At 39.5% G+C, this 18,776-nt stretch overlaps 3 protein-coding genes across 5 annotated transcripts in view; 2 read left to right on the top strand and 1 right to left on the bottom strand.

The window, feature by feature from the left end:
• Nucleotides 1–2,505: 2,505 nt before the first annotated feature.
• LOC129761398 (uncharacterized protein K02A2.6-like) lies at nucleotides 2,506–3,051 on the top strand. The gene has a single exon (XM_055759119.1). The coding sequence runs from the start codon at nucleotides 2,506–2,508 to the stop codon at nucleotides 3,049–3,051; it is 546 nt and encodes a 181-aa protein (XP_055615094.1).
• A 3,651-nt stretch (nucleotides 3,052–6,702) lies between these two features.
• LOC129762510 (uncharacterized) lies at nucleotides 6,703–18,316 on the top strand. Its single transcript, XM_055760817.1, has 4 exons — nucleotides 6,703–6,842; nucleotides 6,901–7,500; nucleotides 7,559–8,577; nucleotides 13,608–18,316. Exons 1-3 carry the CDS (start codon nucleotides 6,804–6,806, stop codon nucleotides 8,558–8,560), a joined length of 1,641 nt encoding a protein of 546 aa, XP_055616792.1. The 5' UTR covers nucleotides 6,703–6,803; the 3' UTR covers nucleotides 8,561–8,577; nucleotides 13,608–18,316.
• LOC129762509 (NADP-dependent malic enzyme) overlaps nucleotides 17,597–18,776 on the bottom strand; it is a 70,201-nt gene continuing 69,021 nt past the window's right edge. For all 3 annotated transcript variants that reach the window (XM_055760814.1, XM_055760815.1, XM_055760816.1), the window contains one exon: nucleotides 17,597–18,736. In XM_055760814.1, the coding sequence (XP_055616789.1) occupies nucleotides 18,057–18,736 (680 nt within the window). In that variant the 3' untranslated portion in view covers nucleotides 17,597–18,056. The remainder of the gene's footprint in view (nucleotides 18,737–18,776) is intronic.

The following is an 18,776-nucleotide window of genomic DNA, read 5'->3' as shown; positions in this document are numbered from 1 at the left end:
CCGTCGTTAGTGCCCAGTGGTTGTAACAACTCTGACTTCTTTTGTTTTTATTTCGTTCGGAAAAACGTTATGTCAAAGAAAGGGGACATTAAAAATGCGTTGCTCAGTGAAAGGCTGAGATGCTCTTTCAGAGATGCAATGGTCAATTAAACAATTGACGGAAAAATGTAGTTCTTTCATTTTATAATTTTAATTGTTGTTGCCCTTGATAACCCTTTTTATAGTGTTGATTATTATAACAAAAATAACACTTCTGATCGTTGAATCTCTTTTGATATTTCAATTGGATCTTTTTTGACAGCCGTTTTGATTCAGTCCGCGCTACCTAGGTACGCACAGTTCAGCCAGCGGTCAGTTCGTTCTGAACTATATACACAGTTCCGCCAGCGGTCATCGTAAACAGTTCGTTCTGAACTGCATACACAGTTCATCGTTCACCGTACAGTTCGTTCTGAACTGAACTGTATACACAGTTCAGCCAGTGGTCTTCGTACACAGTTCGTTCTGAACTGGGTAAGCAGTTCATGTGAACCAGTAAAAAAAGAACGACCGTTCGTTCACTCTTTTTGGTGAACTAGTTCTTTTGAACAGTTCATGAACGGTTTGCCCATCTCTAAAGCCGGGTTCAGACGGTGCGAGTAAGCATACGAGTCGATCTAGTCAGTTACTGCAGTACAGCTACTCACACCGTGTGAACACATCATGCCAGTTAGTGTCATGTGTGATCCGGCGTGCGAGCTACTTCAAAGTTTTTTGAATTTACTCACACTCGCATCCCTCAAAACGTCAAAAACAGAATTTAGCGCTCGAATCAGAGATGCCAAATCTTTACATTTTCTTTACATAGAGACATTTTTAAGATATTTGAAAATAAGCGAAGATATTTATAGACTTGAAAATTATTGTAAAACAAATAAAACCCTCATAGTTTCTAAGCGGAATCGTTGTTATTAAACGGTTTTATTTAGCTTGCCCAGTAATCTGTTTGTATGTTTGTGACATGTTTGTCTGTAGCGCTGACCCACATTAATAGAAATTTGACCCCCTTCCTGTTGACCGATTGATCAGAAATTTGGAACACACCTTTATCTCTGTAGTCATTACAAAACTGCGTATTTCATGATCTTGAAAATCCAAGATGGCGGCTGCTACAAAATGGCGGACTCCTTTCTTCTTCAAAACCTCATCAATGTGGGTTTTCCAAAACCCCATCAATATGGGTATCAAATGAAAGGGCTTGACTAGCAGAATACGGTTATTTAAGAAAAATGCAAATCCAAGATGGCTGCCACTACAAAATGGCGGACTACATATTTCCTCATAACTTCATTAATATGGGTATCAAATGGAAGGGACTGACTAGCAGAATAAAGTTATTTATGATAAATGTAAATCCAAGATGGCTGCCACTACAAAATGGCGGACTACATATTTTCTAAAAACCCTATTATTATGGGTATCAAATGAAGTAGTAGAACACGGTTATTTATGAGAAATGCAAATCCATCTAAATTCTACCAAATGGCGGACTACATATTATGTCAAAACACCATTAATATGGCTCTCAAATGAAAGGGCTTGAATAGTAGTTCACAGTAGATCATGAAAAATTAAAATCCAAGATGGCCGTAATCACAAAATAGCAAATTACTTTATTAAACGGTTTTATTTAGCTTGAGCTGTTCGTATGTCTGTAGGATTGTCCCACATTAATAGAAATTTGACCAATAGAAACTGACCGAATTTCTAAAATACCTTTTTCTCTGCTGTCATTTTAAAACTGCTTATCTTGAAAAATCCAATTTGGCTACAAAATAGCTGATTCCATATCATCTCAAAACAAGAGGTTGATTGAGATATGTGTATCAAACCAACGAACTTGACTTGGAGAACACACTGTGTATTTTCTTTTATTTTTTTTGTATTTTTTTTAAAGTAACTAATACTACTAACCCTAAGTGTTACAGGTGTGGTAGTGAAGCGCATCTGGCTAATGCATGTTCACATAAGAACTCAGTTTGTAATCACTGTAAGAAAATCGGTCATTTGCAAAGGGTGTGTCTCAGCTTTCCGGGCCACAACATTAAAAACAATATTAATTCGAGTAAGCAATACAAATATAAGACAAATTTGGTTGAGGAGGGTAATGAGTCAGACTCAGAAGAAGAGATTGATGAAATATGTGTAGTTGATGTTGGTAAACTTGATGATTCTAGAGCAGAACCTCTTTCGAAAATATTTTTGAAACTTAAAGTGAACGACGTATTGATAAAATTTGAGGTAGACAGTGGTTCACCAGTTTCCTTGATTGGGCTTGCTGACAGAGTAAAATGGTTTAACGACATTACGCTTAATGAGACAAAAGTTGAATTGCGTAGTTACTGCGGAAGTAAAATAAAGGTTTTCGGTACCATTGATGTAGATGTGGCGTGTAACGGGAAAATACAAGTCTTGCGATTGTTCGTGGTCGATTCGAAAAGGCAACCGTTGCTGGGGCGGGAGTGGATGCGTGCGTTGCAGTTCAATTGGAACGATGTCATGAAAAACTATCTTTCTAGTGTCAACAAAATAACGCTGCGTACACCGTTATCCGGAACGGTGAGAAATGTACTCGAAGAGTTCCCTTCAGTTTTCGATGATTCTATTGGAGAGATCACCAAAGTTCAAGCTTCGCTAACCCTGAAACCGAATAGCAAACCTGTATTTTTGAAATCTCGTTCAATACCTTTTTCTATTCAAGATGTTGTGGAAAACGAAATCAATCGGATGGTGGAAAAGGGGATCTTGTTGAAAGTTAACCACAGTGAATGGGCGACTCCGATAGTGCCTGTGATGAAGTCCGCCAACAAGGTGCGTCTGTGTGGGGATTTCAAGCTGACCGTTAACAAGAATCTGTTAGTGGACGAACATCCTTTACCGACCATAGATGAATTATTCGCCAACATGGCCGGTGGCGAGAAATTTTCTAAACTGGATTTAGCACAAGCATATCTCCAAATGGTTGTTAGACAGGAAGATCAACCAATACTCACATTAAACACACATCTGTAGTCATTACAAAACTGCGTATTTCATGATCTTGAAAATCCAAGATGGCGGCTGCTACAAAATGGCGGATCCCTTTCTTCTTCAAAACCTCATCAATGTGGGTTTTCCAAAACCCCATCAATATGGGTATCAAATGAAAGGGCTTGACTAGCAGAATACGGTTATTTAAGAAAAATGCAAATCCAAGATGGCTGCCACTACAAAATGGCGGACTACATATTTCCTCATAACTTCATTAATATGGGTATCAAATGGAAGGGACTGACTAGCAGAATACAGTTATTTATGATAAATGTAAATCCAAGATGGCTGCCACTACAAAATGGCGGACTACATATTTTCTAAAAACCCTATTATTATGGGTATCAAATGAAGTAGTAGAACACGGTTATTTATGAAAAATGCAAATCCATCAAAATTCTACCAAATGGCGGACTACATATTATGTCAAAACACCATTAATATGGCTCTCAAATGAAAGGGCTTGAATAGTAGTTCACAGTAGATCATGAAAAATTAAAATCCAAGATGGCCGTAATCACAAAATAGCAAATTACTTTATTAAACGGTTTTATTTAGCTTGAACTGTTCGTATGTCTGTAGGATTGTCCCACATTAATAGAAATTTGACCAATAGAAACTGACCGAATTTCTAAAATACCTTTTTCTCTGCTGTCATTTTAAAACTGCTTATCTTGAAAAATCCAATTTGGCTACAAAATAGCTGATTCCATATCATCTCAAAACAAGAGGTTGATTGAGATATGTGTATCAAACCAACGAACTTGACTTGGAGAACACACTATGTATTTTCTGCAATCCACTCAATATCGGTATCAAATGAAATTTTTTGACTGATAGAATACAGTACAATGGCTTTATTGTAGAGAAATATTCTAATGAAACAGATAATGTACTAAAAACTAGAAAATAAAATGAGTAAAAAAACTTTTTAAGTTGAACTGTTTATTCGTGATTAAACATAATAATGTACTAAAAGCTAGAAAATAATTAGGAAAGTAGCAGTTAGAAGTTATCACACCTCTCCTTCATTAGTCTAGGGCATTGATAAGACTAAAATGAAATCGTGGGGCACGTTGGATTTCCATTATCCACAATTAGTGACTTCATCATATGTCCCACGATTTTATTTTAGTCTTATCAATGCCCTAAACTAATGAAGGAGAGGTGTGATAACTTCTAACTGCTACTTGCCTAATTATTTTCTAGCTTTTAGTACATTATTATGTTTAATCACAAATAAACCGTTTAACTTAAAAAGTTTTTTTACTCATTTTATTTTGTTTTGCGCGCTGGTGGGACACGTTTTCTTTTTGAGATAGTTTTCTTGGGATTCTAAATATAAAATCATTATCGGGCACAATTTTCATTCAAAATTCACTCACAACTTGCAAAAAAAGTATTGTTCTAAGAAACAGAATACATATTCGATTTTTTTTACATATTCGATTTTAGTTTTTGAGGCGTATTTATTCCTCCTGCAAATTTACTATCATTTTCATTTCACAAATTGGTACACGAAGCTGTTGTCAAGGCGAAATAAATCAAATTTTGAAAAATCTTTTAGACTGCCATTTGTAGCACCACATACTTTCGGAACTATTTTAGCTATGGATGTTTTCGTGATTCTAAAAAAAATATCGACAATAATCTGAACGATATTCCAGAAGAAAGGCACACCATTTCTAGTTTCACTCATGTAGGTATAGCATTCCTCATGAGTGTATATTGCGTTGTATTTGTGGAGCAATTAAATCCAACAGTTTTTTCACTTTTTCCGGTGTTATTCTCAACACGGCTCTGTACTCTCGGGGATCATCATCGTAGAGTTACTTCAATATTGTATTTGTTGCTTCTTTTCTTTGCATCCAATTCCTGGCCCGAATCCTTTTTTCTTTCGTCTTTTTCCGGATAGTACCTTCAGTTAAAAAAAAATCAGCACAAAGTATTTTTAAACACGGCCAGCGTGTGTTTCGCGATAAAATTGTGTAATGATAAATTCAACTGAAAACCTAAGACGAAAACTGCGAATAAAGAAGTCGATTTCGCATCAATCATCTGACAAATTCGGATCTGTTTGCTGTTTCTGACTATTTGATGGACATTTGAAGAATCGCCTGGCATCTCTGGTAAACCTGTGTCATAGTATCTAGTTTCTTGCCAGCAGCTCACATTGTGTGAACGGACAAGGCGAGTCAACCATTTGTCAAGCGAGTTCACCGGGTCAGTAGCTGCTCATTGTGAAGTCAGCTACTAGCAACGTATAAATGGGCCTTAAAGCCGGGTTCAGACGGTGCGAGTAAGCATACGAGTCGGTCTAGTCAGTTACTGCAGTGCAGCTACTCACACCGTGTGAACACATCATGCCAGTTATTGTCATGTGTGATCCGGCGTGCGAGCTACTTCAAAGTTTTTTGAATTTACTCGCACTTGCATGCTTCACAACGTCAAAAACAGAATTTAGCGTTCGAATCAGTGATGCCAAATGTAATGAAATGTCTCTATTTTTAAGATATTTGAAAATATGTGAAGATATTTATAGACTTGAAAATTATTGGAAAAACAAATAAAACCCTCATAGTTTCTAAACGAAATAATTGTTATTTCGTTTTGCACGCTGGCGGGGCACGCTTTCTTTTTGAGATAGTTTTCTTGAGAATCTCTAATATAGAATCATTATCAGATCACAACTTACAAAAAAAAGTATTGTTCTAAGAAACAGAATACATATTCGATTTAAAAAAGTACATTTTCATTCATTATTAAAATTTTTGAAGCGTATTTATTGCACCTGCAAATCGACTATCATTTTCATTTCACAAAATAAATAAAATTAAAAAAAAAAATCTTTTAGACTACCATTTATAACATCACATCCTTTCGGAATTATCTGAGCTATGGATGTTTTCGAAATTCTAAAAAATATCGACAACAATCCCAACGATATTCCAAAACAAAGGCACATCAATGTCATTTCTAATTTAACTCTTGCAGGTACAGCATCCCTCATGACTGTATCTTGGCGTTGTATTCGTGGAGCAATTAAATCCAACAGTTTTTTCACTTGTTCAGGTGTTATTATCAACACTGCTCTGTAATCTCGGGGATCCTCATCGTAGAGTTCCTTCAATATTGTATTTGTTGCTCCTTTTCTTTGCATCTAATTCCTGGCCCGAATCCTTTTCTCTTTCTGCTTTTTCGGATAGTACCTTCAGTTCAAAGAAATTCAGCACAAAGTATGTATTTTTAAACACGATCAGCGTTTGTTTTGCTATAAAATTGTGTGATGATACATTCAACTGAAAACCTAAGATGAAAACTGCCAATAAAGAAGTCGATTTTGGACCAATCATTTGACAAATTCGGACCTGATTGCTGTTTCTGACTATTTGATGGACATTTGAAAAGTCGCCTGGCATCCCTGGTAAACCCGTGCCGTAGTATCTAGTTTCTCGCCAGCAGCTCACACTGTGTGAACGGACAAGGCGAGTCAACCAATTGTCAAGCGAGTCCACCGGGTCAGTAGCTGCTCATTGTCAAGTCAGCTACTAGCAACGTATAAATGGGCCTTAAGTTTTTACTCGGGAAAGCATTTGATATTAACATTTTCTGTCAGCTGGTCACTCTAAAATACAAACAGCTGATTTTGAGTGCCGGTTTTGTTTTTGTATATGAAGTATTATTGAAAAATACTATTTAGCAATCTATTTGTAATTCTAGTGGATTATCTCCAAATGAAGTTCCCATTTTTCGCAAAAGTTTCTGATCAAGAGGTACGTCTAATAATGTCGAGATACTTATGTTACGTACAATTAATGAACATATTTTCAGACTTTCAAATTAGATATTCTTCTTCACTGTCTGAACTCGAAGCGTTTACTAGTTGATCACGTTGAAATTCTTGAGGATTGTCTTCAAAGCCTTGGCAGTAGGGATGAAAGTTCACAATGTACCGGACGAACGTTGATGTTGGCAAGTTGTATCTCGGCTGCCATCATACTGTCTCCGATACGTAGTGTCCCGCGGTGGGCATATGCTACTTGCACTGGAATTGGTTTAATTGGTGGAACAGTCTGCGGTTTCAAGCTAGTCAACCGTATTCATCTTAAGCGCAAGGAGAAATCTTTACAACATCTCATCAAATCACTCGAGCAGTTTGAAGTAGTGGTTAAGAAGAATCTTTTGTTAGTTAATGAGAGCCTTCACGTTCGATCGATGCAAAAAGGTGACGCAGAAGATGTGGTTGGGAATTGTATTCGATGTTGTGTTGAAACCATCAAGAAGATTCATACATCGGTACGCATGTTGGAGAACGAGTTTCCTCTCAGCGAAAATTTGAATGCATTGTACTTACCCATGGAAGCTCTCGAGGATTGTGAGCTGCTGTCCGAGGAGATGGTTGCGAAGGCAATTGGTCCTAAGGCGATAAAGGTTAGTGCTAAATTGTAAAGTGATGGCTTCCTGTTTTTATTTATATAATTTTTTTTAGGAATTTTACAATATTTTCGCTTACATGCAGTCTCAATACCTAACCAGATTTGCTCTTTCTGTTGCGTGTGGTCATCAGGTGTTACCTGATAGATTGCTTGAACTTAGTAACGAAATTGACCAACAGAGGCATAAATGTATGTCGTTCCTTAATAGAATCGCATTTTCTAATCAGAATAAAGCTGTACGCGTTACACCTAAAACTCTTCCACCTGAAATTTCCAATTTGCGAACACTTTCTATTACTTTATCGGTCAAGCTATTGAGCATCGTTCAACAATACAATAAATTGGAAGATAGACTCGAGCAAGCGGTTCAAAACTGTGATGGCAATGAGCTTCCTACACATTTGAAGTCATTTGAGGAGCCCTTGGAATGCATTGCTGGCGGATTAACAGCGTCGGAAGAGGAATGCCAACGACTGCTGATATCATTGAAAAGAATCTTGAATGAGGATCCAACGGGGAGTGCGATAATTAATCCACAGTTTGTACATAATGCCGACTCGACACAGGCTGACCAGACTGCTGCAGAGGTGCGTTGCTATTCGGAGCAGGATGTACCAACGATTAGAGATGAATTCTTTGCTGTGGATGGAACCGAACAACACTCAGATGAGGAATCCAGAAGAAGATCGGTAGGATCCATCGATGATATAGATAATATCAACTCAAAAATCGTGAAGAGACACTTCAAGCCAGTTCTCAAGCAACTCCGGGAACGTATCGAACCAATCGGGGTAGAATTTAAGGCAAGAGAGAAGCGAGCTTTGATGGATAAGGGAATTGAGTGGGATGATAAGGAGCAGGATGAATGTGGGAAATGGTGTTCATATGGGAGCGAATCGGAGAATGACGATGACCCGGATCGGAACCTGCGGAAGTTGCAGAAAAGTGTTCAAAGGTATGATGAAGTGAGAGGTTTCCTAGCCGCAAAAAAGCAAATGAACATTTTCGGCTTGAAACCAATGGAATGTGTAGTTAATGAAGACGTGCTCGAGTAGATGTGCTGTCTGATGAGGTGAGTTTTGTTATTTTTTTCCTCAATATCAATGGTTAATTGTTGAAAGTTAAATGATGGCTAAAGGAATTGGACTTCTGCGTGATTATCATGTGAAAATCTCCCTGCGAGATTTTCCCATGCTTCTCATCTTAAGACCCTTGGGAAGCATGTTCCCTTTGTCCGTCTGATTATAGCGATATGTAAAAATACTAATTGCGTTACCTGATTAGTAATCAATTTATAATAAAAATGAAATACAATATGACACTAGCATCGAAAATATGAAATCTTTACATTCCTCTTACATATCACAGTTTGACGAATAGATTGGCTCTAACAAGCTGACATACACGAATCTTTTCGAGGGGTACATTTTTTTAAATTCATAAGTTGATCAATTCGAGTTTATGAGTATGCGTTTGATTAACCATCAAATCTCCTTATCACACATCATAACGATCTTTGGTTTTGACCTGAGATGTTTCGACGTTTTCTAACGTTTCTTTACGGTGTTGGAACCGAAAACAGAAAAAAAACAACTATTATCATTCTTGAAAAGAACGTTGGTACGATTTATGCTGTTACAAATAAAAGTTATCATGGTATTGAACGCGCTCCCATTATGGCATTTCAGGCTGACAAAAATCGGAGAAGTGACTGTCACCTATCAGTTTTTCTATATTTCCTACTAGCTGACCCGACAAACTTCGTCCCGCCTAAAATTTGTGTTTTGTTATCAATGCCTTCAAACATCCACGTTTTCATACTTTGAGCAAGTTCATGGGTCCAATCGCAGAACTGTTCATTGATTGATCTTCTAATCGACCCCGTTGAATTTAACTTTTACTATAAAATTCCTAGTATTTCTAACAAAACTCATCATTATAATACAGGGTTTTCCAACTTTAAATTCCGAAAGTAAATTGAAATAAAACACTTAAAATTCGAATTTCGATGAAACTTTTATTTCAAATTAAAGTTTGGTTTATGCCATTATGTGCCAAATGTGTAGGAAGCTCATTGCCATCACAGTTTTGAACCGCTTGCTCGAGTCTATCTTCCAATTTATTGTATAGTTGAATGAATTGAATACAACATCATTCAAATGTCCACCTAGGGCTTCCTCGCACACCTTGATCCGGTAATTTTAGATGACTTTTCGGCACATATGGGGCGGTATCTCGGTCATAACTTCACGAATGTTGTCTTTCAAATGTTCAAGAGTTTGCGGAGAGTTGGCATAGACACGATCTTTCGCATACCCCAACAAAAAAAAGTCTAGCGGGTTCAAATCGCATGATCTGGACGGCCAATTGGCATCACCAAAACGCGAAATTATGCGTCCCTCAAATTTCGTTCGCAATATGGCCATGTTCGGTCGTGTTGTGTGGCACGTGGCGCCGTCCTGCTGAAACCACATGTCATCCGTATCCATATCTTCAATTTGTAGCAAAAAAAATCGGTTAACATGCGGCCATAGCGCTCACCATTCACAGTTACCGTCTCGCCGTCCTCATTTTCAAAGAAATACGGCCCGATGACTCCACCAGACCATAATGCGCATCAAACAGTGACTTTTTGCGGATGCAATGGCCTCTCAACAATCACGTGTGGATTTTTTGAGCCCCATATACGGAAATTTTGAGTGTTCACATAGCCACCGAGCTCGAAATGTGCCTCATCGTTGAAGAAAATTTGATGCGAAAATTCAGTATTTTGCTGTTGTTGTTCGTTCACCCAATCGACGTATGCCCGACGCATTCCATGGTCACCACGCTCTAATTTTTGTACCAGTTGGACTTTATATGGATGTAGGTGCAAGTCCAAATGCAAAATTCGCCACAATGATGTGTTTGACAAGCCCAACTGCTGAGCACGCCGTGGAATCGAAACCTTCGGGTCATCCTCCACACTGGCAGCAACAGCAGCAATATTTTCGGCCGAACGCACATTACGTTGATGCACAGGTTTCACAATATCCGCTACGGATCCAGTTTGTTCGAATTTACGCACTACATTAGCGATTGTGTGCTCTGTAGGCCGTCCATGACGACCAAAATCCGTCCGTAATGCTCGAAAAACATTTGCCGGTTTTTCATCATTTTTGTAGAATATTTGACACAACGTGTTAAGTGCGATGCTAAAACGATCCGTATTGTAAAATGGCAGACATTCAACTAACGATATAACGCTTTGGTTGACAGCTATGTCAAACGGTTGTCAGCGCAGGGCTGTATACTTTCGGAAGTCTGAAATGGAAAACCCTGTATATCAGATTATTTTGAGACACATTTCTCGTTCAAGATTTGTCAATCACTTGCAAATTTCTCCGTTACATGGAATAAATGTTTCATACAGAAAATATGATGGAATAAAGACAGCCCTAAATGGTTAAATTCCTTCCTGGAGTTCTGCTCTTCCCCGGCCCCAAAAACCCCTACATACTAAATTTCATGTTGATCGGCTCAGTAGTTTCCGAGTCCATAAGAATCAGACAGACAGAAATCCATTTTTATATATATAGATTGATCGGTTCAGTAGTTTCCGAGTCCATAAGAATCAGACAGATGAACAGACAGACGATTTTATACGATTTTATAATTTCACTAAATTTTTACGTCAGGTACATGCATTTCAGCAATAAAAGGGCATGACATTATAAAAAATCTAATTTGATGCCTTCTTTTCAAGAAGGGGGGGGTTCGAATTACCCCAAGATTTTTTCACCATTTACAGAAAACCTGTTGATCTATTACATAGAGCAACATATTTGATGTGAAAAAAAAAAGATTTTCATTTATACTTTTTGATTTTAGAAGTTTGTTTCTTCTACCTGAAAACCCATTATCATTTTCGCTTCACAACAATGGAGCACGAAGCTTAAAATGTTAATTCGCGATGGCGACGGTGCAGTGTCGACATCTATTGCCCAAATGAGTGAGTGAAGCATACGCGTAAGATACGGTGTCGACACCTACGAAGGTATTAAATGGTAATGGATCAAGCATAAGCTATTGAGATTACTATTGAAAAATACAGTTTTAAATTGTGAATAGATCAATGAAAATAATTTCAAAATAGTTTTCGAATGCTCATAAAATATTGTTTTGAATCTTCTTCATCCATCACTGGAAGACATTAAATTAACAGATCAAATTGTTGAAATTATAATTAGAAACCATTATGAGGAACAACTTTCGTTCTAGATTTTTTCATTGTTTGCAGAAAACCTTTCAAATTATTTATGTGGATGTTTATTTGATACAATAAAATTGATTTTCATTGATAGTTTTCATTTCGAAAATGTGTATATTTCTCTTACGACTATGAAGGCTAGAGTAGCTGCATTCCTCAGAGCAATAAAAATTATCGTGTAGGGTTGAAGAATAATTATGATGCCGAACGGAGTGTGTCTTGTTAGTATTGCCTTTACTGATAAAGTCAATGCTACTGATCGTGTAAGGGCCGCTTTAGAGTGGTGTGGCGGACGAATTCAGAGGGAAATGAAAAGTCACGGTTAGACTAACAATAAAACTAACTTTATTCGGTGAAAATATATTTCGTTGTTAACGACACTGCGCGTGGTAAAAACCTGACTATTGTCGTTCTCTCTCGTTCTCTTCGTTTCTCGACATAGAGTGATTCTCTCTCTGGTAAATTAATAGGGTGTGCCTAGACGGCAACCCATAAGGCCCCCTCCAGTTACACTAAGAATCGGACCCGATGACCGGATTGTGTAATTAACGTTTGGCTATCTTCAGTTGGGTGATTTCTGATATTGTCGTCGCATCCAAATGCTGGTTTGAGACGGTCTATAGATATTCTTTGCTCTCTTCCAGCTATGATGATATCGAAATATTTTCCGCTTCGTCTCACGATTTCTTATGATCCTTCGTAAGGCTGTTGTAGCGATCGCTTGACAGCATCGACGCGTAAAAAGACATGAGAGCATGTGTTCAATTTACTGTGCACAAACACGGATTGCTTGGCATGATGAGTAGTTTTAGGAGGACGCAGTTTAGACAATGCAATTGCTCAGTGTGTCGATTCACTTTGGAACATTCTTATGCTTATGCATTCTCGAACAAAACGATTGATATCGCTATTCGATGCAGGCCATATAAACCTCTCGGAAATGAGTTTTCTAGTAGCCCGTGAACCAGTGTGCGCCAAACCGTGTAGTTGTTGCAGCACGGTAGCGCGATGCTTCGCTGGAACGAAAGGACGATTCGATTTTTTATTGAAACATCACAGTAGATTGGCTGAGACGAATTCGGAATACGTATTTGTTCAAATTTCAACGACGGAGACGACATAAGCCTTTTTAGCTCTATATCTATTTTTTGATCGTTTGCAATGACATGTAATCAATTGCAGACACAGCCTCGACTCTGGACAGAGTATCAGCAACAGTATTGATGTGACGTGTATCCGAACCTGCTGGTTGAATTACTAGTCAATGCGTTTGTAAGTGGCTTATGATCAGTGAATATTATGAAATTGCGGCCTTCTAGGAAGTGCCGAAAATATTTGACAGCCATTTTCATAGCCGTCAATTCACGCCCGAATGTTGATTATTTTTTCTGCGAGTCTCCAAATTTCTCAGAATGGAAGCCAAGCGGCTGCCATAACGCACCGGAAAGCTGTTGAAGCACCGCTCCTGCTGCGGTACTGGAAGAATCTATCAACAAAGCAAGTGGTTTTGACGAGGCTGCGTTAGCTAAAGAATTTTTGCAACATTTGAATGATATTTTAGATTCGCTGTCCCATTGGATTTTCCGTGTGTCGTTCTTTCTATTGTCTGGAATCAATTTATGAAGTTCAAGTTGAACATCGACAGCGTTAGGGATGAATCTTTTGTAAACGTTAATCAATGCTAGGAATCTTCGAAGCTCCTTCACAGTTATCGGACGTAGATAGTGAATGACAGTTTGCACACGGGATGGTAATGGTTTAATCCCTTCTTGATCTACTAAATATCATAAAAATTCAACTTGTTGCTGTGCGAATTTGCTTTTATCTACACTGATTTTCTGATTTTCTTTCAGCCGTTTAAAAACAACATGTACATGTTCCATGTGTTCTTCATGTGAAGTTGACGCAATGCAGATATCATCGATGGGAGGCGATCTGGCGTAGTGGTAACATCCATGCCTCTCACGCTGAAGGTCACGAGTTCAATTCTCACTCCCGACATTCTTCCAAAAATGGAGGTAAAAAGTGACGAACCAGCCAAATGAGTTGAAAGTCACTATAATACAGATAAAAAAAAAGAAAAAAACAACTACAAAAAAAAACCAAAACCAAACCAAACAAAAAAACAAAAAAATAAAAGTACCAACTCAACTGTAATCTGTAGACAGTGGAGGAGAAGATTGCAGCTTGGAAGCAGAAGGCAGTGCATGGTGCCCACCCCCATCAACTGGACCGGCCACACGTCGACAAGGCCGCATCTAATCTGTGGCTAACGCGTGGTGAACTCTCTTCAGTAGTAGAAGCCGACATGATAGCCATCCAGGACAGGATAATGCCGACGAGAAACTGCAGGCGGTACGTCTGGCATCAAGACGTTGATGACATTTGCCGGATGTGCCATCAACCACGTGAAAACATAGAGCACATTATGGAAGGCTGTCCCGTTTTGGCCAACGCAGCCTACACCGAGCGCCACAACAACGTGGCCCGTATTGTTCATCGACAACTGGCGCTCCAATGTGCTCTACTGGAAGACAACGTACCAAACTACCGGTACCTGCCTGCAGCTGTCCTGGAAAATGACCGTTTCAAGCTGTACTGGGATCGCACTGTTCTGACCGACCTCTCGATCCACCACAACCGCCCAGATATAATAGTTTACGACAAGAGCGACCGCAAAGTCACCATCATCGATGTCGCTATTCCACTGAACCAGAATCTGGAGGAGACCCACGGTCGCAAAATCTGCAAGTACCGACCATTGACCGTGGAGCTCAAGGAACTGTGGGGGCTAAGGGAGGTCCCAAGAATTGTTCCAGTCGTTCTCTCTGGAACTGGAATGGTCCCGAAGACACTTCTGGAAGCGCTAAAGGTGTTGAATATGGAGAAGGAATTGGCCGGCATCCAAAAGTCGGTCATCCTTAGCACCTGCGCGATTGTCCGACAATTTCTCGGTCAGGACTGAAACAGCACGAGCATGCAGATACGTGCATTCCGCAGAGCCTAGTCCCCCTTTGGCATTCAGAAGCCCGGGGGCAGGTGAAAATTCTGGCTAGGTTCGCCTAGTTAAGAAGTGAGATAAGTCTGCCAAAAAAAATATCAATCATCGATGAATACAATTACAAAATCGAGATCTCCAAAAACTGTGTGCATGAAACGTTGAATGGTTTGGCTCGCGTTGCACAAACCAAACTGCATTCGTGTAAGTTCGAACAAGCCGGATGGTTAATTACGGCTGGTTTTGGAATGTCTGCTTCTTCAACTGGTTTCTGATGATACGCTCTTTCCAAGTCAAGCGTTGTGAAAATATTCTTACCTTGTAGAGAGTTAAGTAGATCGTGAACATGAGGCACTGGATAACGGTCCGGAATCGTTACTTGATTTAGCTGCCGATAGTCGCCGACGAATCTCCATTGACCATTCGTTTTTGGAACGCAGTGTGGAGGACTAGTCCATCTGCTGCATGATGGGCGGCAAATACCCAGTTTATTCATTAAGGCAAATTCCTCTGTTGCGGCATTTAATTTGTCTGGGTGCCTTCACCTCACTTTGCTTGCTTTTGGTGGACCTTTGGTAAGAATATGATGCGTGACGTCATGCTGAACCTCAATACGCAGACTTCCCGGAAGTGTAACTTGACGATACTCAGGTAGAAGCTGATGGAACGGGTGATTTAAATTAATGCTAGTTATGCTGTGGATTCGGGTAGTCATCACGTTGCCAGAAGATTGCATCATTGTTTTCGAATCAATTAGAACTTTGTTTGTTAAATCGACCAGAAGCCCGAAATGCGCCAAAAAATCTGCTCCGAAAATTCCAAGTAAATTTCCGTCATTATCCGAGGTCTGTTGATACAATTTTCGTCGTGTACGTTTTGATGCCCGTACCGTTTGCTGCGTGTAGAGTAAATAATGTTTTAGTTGTCGATAATTTTTCTTTTCTCGTTGCTGGAATTAAAACGAAACGTCGGAACCCGTGTCAATGAGGAATCGGTAATTACTCGTTCTGTCTGATAACAGGAGGCGCCGGCTCGTAAATGCTACGCCCACTTCGGCCGATTCGTGCGAGCAGAGAGCTAGTTTTTTTTGTTTTTTATATTGGCAAGGTGGCTTGCAGTGCTGTGCTTGCCGTCCATATTTTTGATGATACCAGAAAAAATCATTGTTTGGTCTTGTTCGGGACGAAGAACGATTGCGGTAAGGTGAGGGATTGAACTCGAGATGACGAATCTCCGCACTGAGAACCTCCAGCTGCTCTTGTAAAGATACAATTTGATTTTAAGTTTCGCTTGAAGATGGAACCGTCGTTATTCCCGCGACTTGAGGTGATCCTGCCATTTTATCGGTCATTTCTGCTAGCTTGGGTAAAGTTCCATCGAAACAACATCTTGAGTAAATTTTCACTAACGTTCAGACCAGCTGCCAGTTCCTCATTTTAGCTAGCAAATGTGTCGGTCGTATATCTCCAAGGTTAGACGCACTAAGCAGCCGCTCCAAACGAGCCTCTGATGACAAGGCAAAACGTGAAATTAACCTCTCTTTTATCGCTTTATATTTTTCTTGTGGAGGGGGGTTCGACACTAAATTCGCAATGTGACATATTACTGATTAGAGATGTGCCATCCGCTCATGAGCTGTTCCGAAGAATCGACTCTTTGAAGTGAGTTGACGCGGAACAGCTCGCAAAAAAAAATCAAACAGCTCTTCAGCTCACTTTGATGATGATGAAGGAGAGAAAAGAGCTGTAGAATTGAAGAGAGTGTGTGAGCTGTAAGATTCAAATGAACTGACCGTCTCTCGCTCTCCGTGCTATGACATCAGTTCAGTTTCATTTGTTCCTTGTCTTTTCAACTGTTATATTCGGGTTGACGGAATTGGGCTTTGTTTTAGGGGGCGCCAAAAATAATAATTGTCTTTCAGGCAGAATGAACACGTTTTTAAAATTAAAATTATGAATGAAAATTAAAATCTGTGTATTAAATTAGTCTAAAACACTTTGTTTGTAGGCGGTGAAAAAATCTCAAAAAATTCTTCTTGAAGACAATTTTATATTATAATGAAAAGTCTCAGTAAAAATATCGGAAATGTATAGACAAAAATTCATTTAAATTTTAACATTTTAAACTGGCTTCGTCTTCTAATCTGATAAAGATTACACTATCGAGTTTGGGACCCAAATTGAAAGTCGCCACCAGATGTCGACACTGACAACTGAGCTGAAGAGCTATTCATAAAGAACAGCTCTTCTAGATGAGCTGAGCTGATCTGAGCTGTTCATCATGATGAGCTGGATTGCACACCTCTATTACTGATTGGTCCACTTTCGCTACGATGCGATAAAATTTGGTTTCATCCTTTACGACCTTTGCCAAATTAATTGAGCATCATTTACCACACGACACCGCGTGTGGTAAAAAACTGACTATTGTCGTTCTCTCTCCTTCTCTTCGTTTCTCGACATAGAGTGATTCTCTCTCTGGTAAATTAATAGGGTGTGCCTAGACGGCAACCCATAGTGGTTCAAACATTATAGAATAAGATGTAGAACGGGTTCTCATTAACAGAAATTTGAAATTCAAAATGTAACTATACAAATTAACCACCTGTTCATATTACCCCCACTGTCCGTATTACCCCCAGGTTCCCTGAATTCTCATAAGAAGGAAAAGTCCTCTTTCGGTTATTAACAACTCTCATTTCCTTGAATCGGTAATCGGTAATGAATTAGAGAGACTTTAAACTCTGAGAGTTCATTCGTCTCTATTTCCTTGAAGAAACAAGTATCCCAACAAATTCCACAATTCGGTAGAAGGACTTTCTTTCCCTAGACAAAACACAATGAGTTACCAACTTGACAGCCACTTGCCTTACACATATTTTTGTAGTTTTTTACATACATATATCAGCCCGTGATTGATCGTACATCTTACCGTTTTATTTATCAACAATAGCTTATAAGACATTGGTTTCAATAAATTACATGTTACATTTCGAATGAATGATGCAAAATTTCTACGATGAGAAGTGATAGATAGACAAGTACATTGATTCGACGACGCAAACAAACAATGAACAATACAAGAATGTTATTATCAGCGGTAAACAAAGAATATTTGCGCCTGAATAAACCTATACAGTTTAACAGAAAGTGAAAAAAATATACCTTGAATGATTCTTGTTGCCTCATTGCTCTAAAATAATCCGAACAGTTTACGCATTCGACCCGTTTGAAAATGTTTTCACCTTGTATATACGAAAAAAATATACAAACAAAATTTACAGTTGATGGGAAATTTTTCCCATTTACAGCTTGGGCCATGCGTAAACAGCTGGCAGAGCCGGCTTATAGCTCACGTCATACATCTGCGATCGGATGAAGGCTTCTTTATCGCTCGGCTCCGGTTTGGTGCAGGCGATTCCATTCTCATACGCGTATTCCATTACGCGGACAGCAATCTTGATCGAACAATCCTGGATCGATTCCAAGGGGGGATAGAGGTTACCACTCTCGAGATCCTCTTCGGTCACGATATCCGACAAACGTTGCGCCGAAATGAGGAACATGTCCTCCGGAATTGTGGCTGCACCGGCACAGATCACCCCGAGAGCAACACCTGGGAAGATGTAAGAGTTGTTACCCTGTCCAGGGTGGTATGTCTTGCCCTTGTAAGTGACCGGTGCAAATGGCGAACCGGAAGCGAACACACACCGACCATCGGTGTTTTCGTATGCCTGTTCGGCAGTGCATTCCGCTTTGCTCGTTGGGTTGGACAGAGCGAAAATTATTGGCCGATCGTTGATCTCTCCCATCGTGCGTAAAATTTCCGGCGTGAAGGCACCAGCGATGGCCGCCGCTCCGATGAGCACCGTCGGTTTGAGTTCCTTGACAGCTTCCGCCAGGGTGTCAACCGGAGCGTGTTCGTGAGCGAAACGATGCTTGTGGCCAGAAATGCCGCCCTTCGGACGATCCTTGACAATCAATCCTGGATGGGAACACAGAAAGATTGATTGTTAGTTGTACTA

The sequence above is a fragment of the Toxorhynchites rutilus genome, chromosome 1 (assembly GCF_029784135.1).
Source record: "Toxorhynchites rutilus septentrionalis strain SRP chromosome 1, ASM2978413v1, whole genome shotgun sequence".
Classification (NCBI taxonomy): Eukaryota; Metazoa; Arthropoda; class Insecta; order Diptera; family Culicidae; genus Toxorhynchites; species Toxorhynchites rutilus.
Note: the sequence above shows the minus strand (reverse complement) of the source record. Positions and strands in the feature narration are given on the sequence as shown.